Here is a 13,268-nt window from a genome sequence, read left to right on the forward strand (position 1 = left end):
GCTGTGGGGGTGTCTCATACAGACACACTTCCTCACTTCTCTCCCAGGCTTTCCTTGCTGCTATTTGTCAACTCCAGCTTCCCACCCTTAGCAGGATACTTCACATTAATGGCAATTGTCACGTATCAACTGAACATGACACTTGCAGCCTCCTGGCCATGTCTGTCTACAAATTCCCAGTGACACACTCAGGGGTCCCAGTGTGAGGGCTGTTCTTTTCCATCTAGTCTCTCAATCTCTTTTGACTTTTCGAGACTGATTGCTCTGACTCCGTGCTCAAGGGCCTTCATGCTGTCAGGGCTGAATGAGTCCTATTTTCCAAACACCTGCCTGTCATTCTGTTGTTTTCCCCACAGCTCTGAATCAGTAATATCTTCCTGTGTTCTTAGCTACAGAACACAGGAAGATATTACATTCTACAGCATGTCAAATCTATCCTCAAACTCAGTGATTCTCAAAGTGTGTCCTTGGACCAGCGGCATCACATCACCTGCACATCTGTCAGAAATGCCCATACTCAGGCCCCGCCCAGACCAAACAAATCAGAAGCTCTGAGGCTGGCCCAACAAGCTGGGTTTTAAGTTTAAAAACTAACTACTAAAGATTAAGAACCACCTTGGGCTTCCCTGGTGGCGCAGTGGTTGAGAATCTGCCTGCCAATGCAGGGGACATGGGTTCGAGCCCCGGTCTGGGAAGATCCCACATGCCGGGGAGCAACTGGGCCCGTGAGCCACAACTACTGAGCCTGCGCGTCTGGAGCCTGTGCTCCGCAACAGGAGAGGCCGCGATAGTGAGAGGCCCGCGCACCGCAATGAAGAGTGACCCCCGCTTGCCGCAACTAGAGAAAGCCCTCGCACAGAAGTGAAGACCCAACACAGCTAAAATAAATAAATAAATAAATTTATTAAAAAAAAAAAAAGATTAAGAACCACCTTAACCCTAAAGTTTAACCTTTTGGTTAAGATGAAATGTAAGAATTGAATGCGTTTCCTGACAAGTCTATTTTTACTCTTTATCTGTTGATTACACCCACATCCTGCCGAAAAAGAATGCAGAGGGCTTAGGATAAAATAATAACGTTGATGATAATAAGGAATAGCATATTCTGAAGATTTACACTGGGCAGGACACTGTGCTGAGTGCCTCGCATGTGTTATAGCATTTAATCTTTCAGAAAAATCTGATGAAATATTTATTATCTCCTTTTGCATCTGGGAGGAAAAAAAAAAAACACCTCTGATAGGTTAAATAAATTGCCTAGGATCAGATTTGGGGGAGAAAGAAAGTTTGTTTGTTTGATGGGTTTTTTTGTTTTTTTAGTAAAGTTGAGTTTATTTTAGGAACACTGTATCCAAGGAGTTACTTAGAAATCATAATTTTAAGAGTTGAGTCTCACTCAGCAGAGTAGGACTGAGTGATTCTGGTGGCAAGGCTGTCTCCGGGCCTTTCCTCAATGCGAGCACTCACTTGGGAGAGCTGCCATCAGCAGGGCGAGAGACTCAGCTAGAAAGTTCTGGGCTCCGCAGGCCTCTGCTGGCAGGAGAAACAGTGCACATTGTGAGTCAGGGAAGCCTGTCCTTGGACAACTGCTCTCTCAGAAGACATGTAACAAGCAGCTGAGGCCCACACTGATGTCAGTTATTGGTCCTAATGGATAAACCAAGTTCTTCCTACTGATCCTATATTGTGGTCTGTATAGGGGGAGGGGGGCTCTTTGATTTTTACTTCTTTAGAGAAAAAGATTTCCTTATAATAGGACTTAAATTTAATGAATATTTAGTTTCTTCTGAGATTAAATAACTACCATTCTCTTCGTGCTTACAGTGTTCAAGTTCTATGGTAGATGCATAAGCATATTAGGTCAATGATGCTTTGTAAGACTCTGCCAGATCAATATTAGTATCTCTATTTTGCAAATAAGGAAAACGGCACCCAGAGAGGTTAGTAAACATGCCCTTGTTCACATAGGTGGTAAGTGCTAAAATTCAGTCTGATACCCAGCCCATCATCTGCCCCATGCCAGCAGTTCCTAAAGCATGTTCTGGAGGCACAGAGACGCCTCATAGGCTGCAAACCAATTCCCAAACACAGTTCCTTTCTTCTCTTCTTGTAGGCAAATGGGGCACAATTCTGCAGACTTAGGTTTCTGCTTAAAACTAAGGCTACTTCTTAGTAATCTATTAAGTAAGTTATTAAGGGTTGCCAGAATCTGGTTTTTATAAGCCAACGTTAGAACAGTCATTTGCTATGTGCTGCCAGATGCCACATCCTGGCCTTTCCTTTCTCTACTCTGTTCCTGGGGGTGCTGAGCCCCAAAGGCTGCATTGCCCAGGCTCCCTTCTGAGCTTGGCCAATGGGAGGTCCTGGAGGGAACTGGGAGGGCAGGAGGAAAAGAGAAAACAGGGTATCAGTCTCTCTGCCTCAAGCAGTGTCTCTGCAGCAGCTGCATCTCCTCTGTGGCCCCAGCTCCTGGCTCCAGGATGCTCCTACTGGTAATGCCACCTCCTCCCTTGTCCCTCTGGCCCTGGGGTGGTGACAGCTCCCCCACTGCTAGCCTCTGGGATGCCTCAATCATCCTCTCTTTGGCGTCTCAGTGGTTTCATCATCTATATAACCAATTGCCTATATTAAAGTCCCTCTGTTTGAAAGACCTGGAGCTTTTTCTCTTTTATTACCATTCAGTGTGTTGTTGGTGCTGAATCTTCTCATTCTGTATTCTGTGAAGCAGAGCTCACAGATCATGGATGTGCTTACAGTTTTCAGGAGGGATGCTTCATTATCCGTACATCATCAAGGTCATCTTGAGTTGGTCATGGATTTTAATTGTTGTGCTTCTTAATTTTTACCAACAAAGTAAGGTTAGTTCATCATTAGCAATTTAGTTTGTTGTAGATTGTTTGGGGACCCTTACTGTACATAATGATTTGATCTTGGCTCAACAGTATTTTTGGCATTTTATTTTTTTGTAATGAAGGCACCTGATTTTGGGAGTACCATTTTAATTATTCTATTCCTCTTCCAAACTTTTTATTACCCAATTCAGTTCTTTTTCCTTGAAAAGCAGGAAGGAGGGAGGCAAGTCAGCTGTTCTCTCTCTTGTCCTACCTAAGTGGATTGTGGTCAAAATTAAAAATAAAACAAAAACCACATGTGGGCTCAGAAAACACCCAGCTAATTTTGCTAGGCCAGTGCTTATCAAGCTTTGATGTACATAGTAACCACTTGGGAACCTTGCTAAAGTGCAGTTTGATTCAGCCGCTCTCAGGGTGAGAACAGAGGTCTGGGATTGCCATTTCCATCAAGGTTCCGGAAGGTGCCCCCAGTGCTGCTCCGAGGACCATACAGGAAGTAGTGGGATCCACAGACTCTCCTAGACTCTCCCCCATAGTGAGCTCAGTTTGCACAGCGCCTGCCGTGCCAGGGCTGAGGGCCAAGGCGGCCTTGCTTCATCACCAGCAGCCAGGATATGAGCAGTTCTTATGTAGGCAGTTCCTTCATTCTCACAATCGTGTTGTTTTGTCTAATGAGCCAAAAATCAGTCTGGCATTCCTGGGCAAAGCTTTCATGGGGTTATAATTTCAGTGCTGCTCTTGTGATGAGTTATGTGATTCCAGTCTGTCTTCTGATGAGAATGTACCATATTTACAAGTTTATTCATGTCATAAAAATAATTAGCAAACTTCTCATACAAACAAGTGCCTTCAAGTGATTAGTATTCACAATGTGATAAGTAGGTTGTTTTAGGGAAATGATACAATGATTTTACATTGTCTGCTGATTCCTTGATCCATGGTGCTTTCTATTTGCTTAAACTTTGAAATAAAAGCCGTAATTTGCAATAAGAACACTAACTAGGGGTTCTGGAAGGAAAATAACCCGATCAGACGTCAGGGCACTGACCCAAGGATGAGGTCTACAGTCTGTTCCCTGACTTGCTCTAAGTTCAGTCAGTGACACCAGCAAATTACTTGTTTCTATTTTCCTTGTAAAATAGAGATAATGATGATTTATACCTCCACTACACCAATTATTGGCTTCAATACTACCTGTGGACCAAAGACTACCAAATCCATATTTCTAGTCCAGATTTCTATCCAAGTCTCAGACTAGTATATCCAGTGCCCACCAGGTATTGCCACCTGGGGATGTGGTGGGCACCCCAAATTTAAGTGTCCTAACTCAACTTCCACCTTCCCCCCAAACCCGATCCTCTTCCTATGTTCCCTATCCTTGTCAGTTGTGTGACCATCATTTTACAGATGAACCAACAGTAGTTCCAATGACTAAAAGTAATCATTTCTAACTATGTTGTGATTGGTGAATTTTGAAGGGTTGCTGTTGATTTTTTTAAAGCCCTAGTGTTGAAAGAAATGATCATGCTTAAGACTGTGAAACTGAACTGCACAGAACTAAGAACCTTTGTGTGAGCATTTTTAGGGATAACTTGGGATCATTTACAAAAATAAGTGAGGGAAACCAAGCAGGTCCCTCTGGACAGTTCCAAGTTAGAAAGCTTTTCGCCACAAGTCTCATCACCAGGACTTCGGCTCCCCGTCCTTCCTAAGGCACCCCTCCTATGTGTTTTCTGAGGCTGAGAAGCAGCAGTTTGGGCCTCATTAAAGAAGATGCGTGATATATCTGGAAAAGACGAAAACTCTAATTCAAAAAGATACAGGTACCCCAGTGTTCATAGCAGCACAATAGCCAAGACATGGAAGCAACCTAAATGTCCATCAACAGAGGAATGGATAAAGAAAAAGATGTGGTCCATATATACAATGGAATATTTGCCATAAAAAAGAACAGAATAATGCCATTTGCAGCAATATGGATGGACCTAGAAATGATCATACTAAGTGAAGTAAGTCAGACAAAGACAAATATCATATATCATTTATAGGTGGAATCTAAGATATGATACAAATGAACTTATTTACAAAAGAGAAACAGAGTCAGAGACATAGAAAACAAACTTATGGTTACCAAAAGGGAAAGGAGTGGGAGGGATATATTAGGAATTTGGGATTAACAGAAACACACTACTATATATAAAACAGATAAAAAACAAGGACCTACTGTGTCGCACAGGGGACTATTTTCAATATCTTGTAATAAACCATAATGGAAAAGAATCTGAAAAAGAATATATGTGTGTGTGTATATATATATATCTGAATCTCTTTGCTGTACACCTGAAACTAACACCATGTTATAAATCAACTATACTTCAATTTTTTTAAAAGCCTAGAAAAAAAATGCCTGAGCCATAAATCAGGGTGGGCTCTGTTTTTCACACATCTGTGGGAATGATCCAGAACCCAATGCCTGTGGGACACAGACTGTCCAGCCATTCTGGAGATGCCTTTGGCTTGACTTTTGGTTCCATCTCATGACGCATCTGGCACTCGTTGAGAAGATTAGTCCGACAGCACTGTTGGGTACGAGCTTCATCTGTTTTGTCACTCTCCATATCCCTAGCACCGTGCCTGCCACGTAGGGCACTCAATAAATAATGAGGAATGAAAGAATGAATGAATGAACAGATGAAGGAATTCATGCACAGACGCATATTCCACTCTGCCTTCTGTTCCAGCAAGATGCTGACACAGGGCTCCTTCCTTCTCATCTACCCTTGCCTGCAGTTGCGTCTGTTCAGGGGGAAGCTGGAGATGTGAGGGTGGGCCGGGGACCCTGCAGCGCTTAGCCAGTCCATCCTGGGTGCTGGCGTCCTCACGGCCCTCTCCCCACTCCTCTGCCCCAAGAACTGCATGTTTCCTGTGCATTTCCTCTGAGCCATGAATTTGAAAATAAGTGAAATAAAAGCAGTAATATCAAATGAAGGTAATCATGACTGAGCCTTCCCTGGGGCTTCCAGAAAAGCTCTCCACATTAACTCTAAGTCAAAACATAATCCAAAATACATCACTTCTTACGGGAAAGCTTTCTAGTCTCCAAATCAGGCTGTAGTTTTGCAGGTCATTCTCCAAGGATTCAGTGTCGTCCTCCCACCTTCCAGCAGCCCAGGCAGTGCCCTGATTCCTCTCTCTGACTTGAGCAAGCCAAGGCATTCTATTTTTGAGGTCATCAAAGTGTTTCTAAATGTCACAGAGTTTTGATATAACCAGGGACGTAACGGAGAGCTCATCCTATGATGTACTTGAAGCATTGGGATTCTTGATTGCAAATAATAGAAACCCAACTCAAGAAGCCTTAAACAAAAGAGAGAATTTTATTGGCTCATGTAATGGAAGAGTCCAAGGATTGACCTCAGGCTTGGGTAGATCCAGGTGTTCAAAGTACATCAACAGGATCCTTTTCCTTCCTGCTGTCAGATCTGCTTTTGTTCAGAAGACCACAAATAACCCCCCAAGTAATGGCAAAGGTGGCCCCAGCAGCCCAGGCTTTCATTCTGCCACCAAGCCAGCCCAGCAGAAAGGGAGTATCTCTTTCCAACAGCAGTAAAAGTCCCACCTCAGACCTTGATTGGCAGGTCTGAGTCATGTGACTACCTACAAGGCTGCCAGGAGGAGGGGCCAGCCTTTCCAGAAAAACGTAGACTCAGTTGGGAAGGAGGGGGAGTGTCCCAAAAGGCAAAGAAGAATGAGGGGCACAGTAACCACTATCGTCCACCCCTACCCTTGTGGACCTGTCCACCTGCACCGCGGAGCCCTGCAGCAGCACCTTCGCGGAGGTCAGCTGCTCAGAGACCAGGGTGGTGTGCAGGAGAGGCAGCCTGCAGAATATTTCTCTTCTAGAGTCACAGTCCTTTTGTGCTTTTAGAGCTCTCAAATAAATCATAAGCCTGGAGGTTATGATTTCCAAGGACAGTCTTCTTCTATGTGTCTGCTTCCTTTTCATTTTATTCACTAGTTTGTTGTATTTTTTAGATTCCACTTATAAGTAATATCATACAGTATTTGTCTTTCTCTCTCTGACTTATTTCACTTAGCATAATGAATATAGTTCATCCGTATTGCTGCAAATGGCAACATTTCATTCTTTTTTATGGCTGAGTACTCATCAATCAACTTTATTTATTTTTGTATTTTCTTTTTTTCTTTTTTTCTTTGGCTGTGTTGGCTCTTCGTTGTGGTGTGCAGGCTTCTTTCTAGTTGTGGCGTGTGGGCTCCAGGACCCATGGGCTCTGTAGTTTGCAGCGCACAGGCTCTCTCGTTGAGGCGCGTGAGCTCAGTAGTTGTGGCGTGCGCGCGGATTTAGTTGCCCCGGGGCATGTGGGATCTTAGTTCCCCGACCAGGGATGGAACTGGCGTCCCCTGCACTGGAAAGCGGATTCTTTACCACTGGACCACCGGCGAAGTCCCCATCAATCAACTTTAAATTGGACCTCTCAGTCTGTGAGTCCCAGCCCTTCTGCCTGCTTTGTGGGACAATGTTCTGTTACCTTTATGCTGTCACTTATTTAGAATTTTCCAGATATCTAGAAAATCTCTGATTCGCATCTCAGCTCTATAGATTTCTTTCCCTTTGGATATCTTCTCACATTTCACTGGCATCTGGGGAGGAAGAGCAGCTAAATGTGTGCTTGTTCCTCCATTGACTTAGAAGAATTCATATTCATTTTGCTTCTCTGAACTTTTAAAATGAGTATGCATCATTACATTCATAATAAGAAAAATAAAAACCAAAGCTATTCTTTAAATGGGAGGGGTTTAGAAACATGTTCTGGTCAGGCAGAAAAGAGAAGCATTGTGTCAGTGATTTGTACCGAGCATTATAGCACTGACCAAGAAACCACCTTCCCACAGTGCTTCAGGCTGAATGAGAAAGAGGCTGCAGAGTTCTGCCATAGAGCCCAGGGTCTCACTTGTGCTTTTTATCCTCCCAAGCTGAATTAGAAACGGTGTTAATGCAGTAAGAGTGTCAAATATAAAGCCTGCTATTAAACAGATGTTTCAGCTAGCGGCTTCAAATGGCGAGCATTTATCAGCTTGCTCTTTGGAGGGACTCAGGTGCATGGTTCTTCTGCTGGTCTTACCTAGGGTCACTCATGCGTCTTCAGTCAACCGGCAGTCGGTGGCCTCACTCACCTGTCTATGGGTTGGCTGGCTATTGGCTGGGGCAAGAGGAGGGATTGGGCCAAGTGTCTCTTGTCATCCCAAAGGCTATCTTGGGCTTGTTCACATGGCGATGGGTTGCAGGGCTTCCACGAACAGCAAGAGAGGAAGCTGCCAGGCTCTGGACTCACACAGCATCACTTCCACCAGTCTCTGTGATCAGAGCAAGTCATAGGCCAGCCCAGATCCAAGGAGTAGAGACCACATCTTGATGGAAGGAGCTGCAAAGTATTGTGGCAACTTTTGCAATCCACCATTTCATCATTCTGTCCTTTAATGCTAACTTTCTGTTTTCTAATTCTGTGTTGTCCTCAGGGTTCTGAGGATCCAGTCTCTGGAATGGTTCTACAATAATGTGAAGAGCCGCTTCAAACGCTTTGGCAGCGCCAAGGTCTTGAAGAACCTGTACAGGAAACACCGGCTGGAGAGTGGAGGGTGCTTCGACATCCTAGGTACGCTGGCTGCCTGCCATCTGGGAGTCTTTGGGGGGTTGGCAGGATAGAAGAATGCCTGGCTTGGAGGCCCTGTACACTACGGCACACTCACCTGGGACAGAGAAAGTGGCTTAAATAATCTGGTTCTAGTAAGGAGCAGAAATAGAAGGACATATACCAAAGATTCTAAGTTTTAAGTCCTTTGATTCCAGCATCTCCACTGGGCTGGATATGTTAGCAGCTGGGAGGACCAAAGTGTTTCTGCATATTGTGGACATTTTAATTCCAAATCCCTAGAAATTAAAGATTCTTGACCATCTTTCCCTAATGATTAAAACACTGGAAATTCATCTTTGTTTGGTTGTGTAGACTAGGTCTGCACTCAGAGGATATGCCCCCCACTCCTCTTCCTTCCTACTCCAAAATTCTATACATACCAGGCCCAGAGTTTAATGTAATGGGAGAGTTAGAAAAGTCTCAGCTTCCTCCCAGGAAGTTTAAAGGATGAATTCTACCTATGCTGTTAAGACACCAATGTAATTAGAATGAGAAATTATATTCTTGATTCCTATTGGACCAGCCAGTGGAAAGAAATGGTTGTCAGAATATGAACAGCATGTCCTCCCAGAAAAGGCTGGTTTTTTCTGTGTAGAGGAAGATTTTTTCATCACTTTGCTGACACAGGTAAATGCTTTTTATCCATGAGAAAGAGGGAAGAAGAAAAATCTCATTTGGAGCTTTTTCACCATCATTATTTTACATTGTTGTATTCTCAATAAAGTCTTTGGTTGTGTCTTATCTAAAAATATGCCAGCCACTGAGACAAGGGGGAGATAGGATGGAAGCATTAAACACGGAGACTCATTAGGGCCTTTTGTGTTAGTCGTTAGAATCTCTGTCTTTCGAACCACTCAGGAAGCCTGTAGCTAAGAGAGCAGGGCTGAAGGTCTCCACATATTATTTTTATCTTCTCTTTGCTGATTTTTCTAAAAATGTTTCTCTAGGAACAAAGACAAAAAAGAAATAAAGCTTAAAAGTAATCATGTTAACAGTAGGTTTTCAACCCAAAGAGATACCTCAAGAAAGTTCCAGAATAGAATTGTCTCATCATTTGCCTCCCATACTTTCTTTCTTGTGCATCCTTGCGTCTGCTTCAGGTACCACTTTACATGTCACCACATTCACATCTCATAGGTGTTCTCTCCTGCTTCATGCAAAGTGAGGGGGAGAAGCAAACTCATTTGGAGAATCCTATAAACAGCACAACTCTGGTCTCTTTCTGTTTCTCCCTCGGGTCCCACAGGTGGAGCAAGGGAACATGAATTACAAGTGGGCGGGCAAAAGGCTTTGAAATGTTCAAGTGTCATTTTCTTGGGAATAACGAATCATTTGCTGGGAATAACGCTGCCACTATTGAAGCAGATTTAGGTCCCAGGCCCTCTGTGATTCACCATGTCTCTCATCTGGGCCTCAATCACAGCACTTATCACATTGCATCCAGGTGATGGTTTACAAGGCTCCTCTCCTGCTGGACCAGGCAGAAGCAATAGCTTCTTCATCTCTGTGTTCCCAAAGTGTGGCCCAGTGGCTGGCACCTCTTAGGTCCTCAATATTACACAATTCAGTCTTAAAAGCACTTTGTGGGTACCAAGACACTTCATAGAAGTACTAGAATCAGTTGCTTTAACATGATTTGTATCTCATTTTAAACTAAGATTTCCTTTTGAGCAACATGAAGACAAGCAGGCAGGAGACAATTTATGAGATGGTACTCAAATCTGTAAAGTCGTGATCATAAAACAGTGAGAGCGATTCTACACACCACCTAAAAAATTGAGTTACACCTCAAGTATGGAGAAATCTCCCGTGCGTAAGTAGTGTCCTGGTTATGTTAGGTGACCGTGGAGACATCAGCATTAGCTTCTACCTACCACCCAGCACTTTGGTATGGTTGTCATCTGCCATCCTCAAGCCCGACTACACGTTAGAATCACCTCATGAGCTTTGAAAAAGTGCCAGAATCATCTTCCACTCCCAGTCAATTACTTCCGAATTTCTGGAGATGGCCCCGGAACAGATATTTTTTAAAGCTCTCTGGGTTATTTTAAGACACAGCCAAGACTGAGAACCTCAGCTAGAACTTCACTATAATTCGTATGGCAGAGTTCTGCATAAGATGGTTCCATCGTCAACTCCATCTGAGGGTACTTAGTTTCAGAATTTTGATTGTCAGAACATAATCTACAGGGTGCAAGACCTGTGCTCGGCTCCAGGACTCTCAGTATAAAACTCCTTTTATCTACGAAACATCTCCACTGCATGGACCAGTGTAGTTTGACATAAAAAAACACTCAGTCCATTGAAAATTCACTGAGTTCACAGAATCTTATGGGTTACCCATCACATGTACCCGTTGCACGGCCATCAGTCCCAAGCTCGCTTACTCCTCCTGCAGCCCATATCAGGTGACCAGATTAGGCATAACTGGAGACCCATTCATTTTGTCAGATAAATCTAAGACTTATTCATTCCTTCAGTAAACATTTATTGAATGCCTGGTTTAAGACCTGGGAGTGACAAGATGGGCAAGACCCTGCCATCTCAGAGCCAACGGTGCACTGAAGTCAGAGAAATAAGTAAATAGATTTATAAAAAAAACATAATGTCCAATGCTCTTGTGGTTTATCTGATAGATTCAGTGTGACATTTTTAACAGTTATTCTAAAAAGAAGCACTACATGAAAAGATGAAAGTAGCCCTTATTAATATACTTAACCCCTAGACAATTTGGTAAATAATACATACATTTATTTAGTATTGGATAACTAAAATGGGGAAAATAAATCTTGCCTTTATTTATTAACGTGATATATCTATTTTTGACACAATTCTTGGAAAGGTCTATGACATCCTTCATGTGGGATTTGACTAACAACATGGTCTTTTAAAAACACTGAGTCGCATGAAATTGGAGGTCCCTCCAGCTCATGGAAGCTCTGACTTGATGTCTGGCTGCTGTGTCAGTGCTTTCCAAAGCAGTTCAGTTGTTTTCTGCCCTTGGAAAAATCCCATCATCCTAAATGACACAGAAGTTCCCACCTATGAATTTAAAGGGACACAGGGAGAGTTGTTGTACTAGAAGATTTATAATCATGGAAAACCAGAGCCTGCCCTGGTCAGCGCAGTTCTCCCAAAGATGTTTTCAGATTTTCTCCTCCCCCATCACGCTCCCCACCACCCTCCCCCTTGTCTCAGGAGACGGCCTCACCGCCTCCTTCGCAGGGCAGACCATGTACACCTCCGCACCTGATCCGTGTCACCTTCCACGAAGGTCTCAAGTTCACGCAGCCCTTCTGTCTTGCCTTTCAGCCTCTCTCTTAACTGGTTCCTTCCTATTGATTTGTAAACATGCCCAGTCTCTCCCATTTCCTAAGCCCTTCCTGGACTGCAGATTTCCCGCCACTTCTGCCCTGCCATGCTCTTTCCCATCACAGGGACACTCCAGAGGGGGGGCCACACTCTCAGCTTCCTCTCTAGACACCCACCCTCTCCCTCTTCCAAGCTGTCCTCCACACAGCAGCTGGCGTGCACCTTTAGGTGTGTTTAGAAACACACACCTAACCAGATCACCCCTGTGGAGCCTTTACTGGCTTCAGGTGGCTTCATGGTGGGACAAAGATCGGAACACTGATGTGGCCGTGACCTGTGCGGTCTGCCGCCAGCCCATCCCACCCCAGGCTCCCTCTCCTCTCGCAGCCCAGCCACGCGGCCTCTGTTTTAGCTCTTCAGATGCACCCTGCTGTCCCCACTGCCTGTGCCTGTGCAAGCCGTTTGCTCTGCCCTGGACTCCCTCCCACCCCCACACCCTTTTGGCTGGTTACTTACCGTCTAGGTCAGTCTTCCCTGCTGAACACTTGCCCTGTTCTATGAACCACCCAGTCACAGCACTCAACATATCTATAGTTTTATATTTATTTATATAAACTTTTGGTTAATGAATTCTCACCCACTAGACTATCAAGGTTGTCAGGGCAACGAGGATTTCTGGCTTTGCTCACCAGTACACCCTAATGCTCAGCCCAGGGCCAGGCATCTACTAGGTGCCCATGAAATATTTGCCGGATGAATGAATGGCTGCCAGATGCAGCCAAGCCACAGTGAAATATTTGCACTTAGATGTATAGCCTGGGAACTGAGGCAATGACTTATCCTAAAGCCTTATTTTATAAGTGAGGAAATGGAGACCCAAGAAGGTAAAGTCACTTCATTATGGTCACAGAGCTGGAATAAGTGACTATGGGTCTTTTGAAAGGCTGGTCAAAAAGCACAAACACAGAGAATGGTATATGGTCAGACTGAGTCCCCGTGGCAGGCTGCACACTAATGACCTATTTCATAAAGGTAGCAGCCTGCTGACCCCGCTGTAGATGCCTACGGCAGTTACCCTAAGAGTTCCCACATCGGAGCCCCATGCAGCCCATCCAAGGAAGCACGGGCTGTATTATGTGTATCGAAGGTCTACTGCTTAGTTTGATTTGACATCAATAGCATTTCTACCTTTTGAGCTAAGAGCTGTAGACCCACATTTATTTTCTTGGTTCTATCAGTGTTTTCCACCAGCATCCAATTCAAGAATTCTTTTGAGCCCCCTGCTGTCTCAGTGCTATCTTGGGTACTGGGGATACAATACAGTAATTAAAAAGGAAAGAGCCATCATCCATCCACACCTCCACACCTTCAAAGATCTCTTTTCATGAAT

The 13,268-nt window shown here is 44.1% G+C and overlaps 1 protein-coding gene across 2 annotated transcripts in view; it reads left to right on the forward strand.

Annotated features, from left to right (window-relative positions):
• Positions 1-13,268, forward strand: part of MYRIP (myosin VIIA and Rab interacting protein) — a 224,014-nt gene that overhangs the window by 130,715 nt on the left and 80,031 nt on the right. The window contains exon 4 of one of the 2 annotated variants that reach the window (XM_057555467.1): positions 8,391-8,527. The exons of the other annotated variant lie outside the window; for it this stretch is intronic. Within the exon in view, the coding sequence (XP_057411450.1) occupies positions 8,391-8,527 (137 nt within the window). The remainder of the gene's footprint in view (positions 1-8,390; positions 8,528-13,268) is intronic. 2 annotated transcript variants of the gene reach the window in all.

This window comes from Balaenoptera acutorostrata, chromosome 10 (assembly GCF_949987535.1).
Source record: "Balaenoptera acutorostrata chromosome 10, mBalAcu1.1, whole genome shotgun sequence".
Lineage (NCBI taxonomy): Eukaryota > Metazoa > Chordata > Mammalia > Artiodactyla > Balaenopteridae > Balaenoptera > Balaenoptera acutorostrata.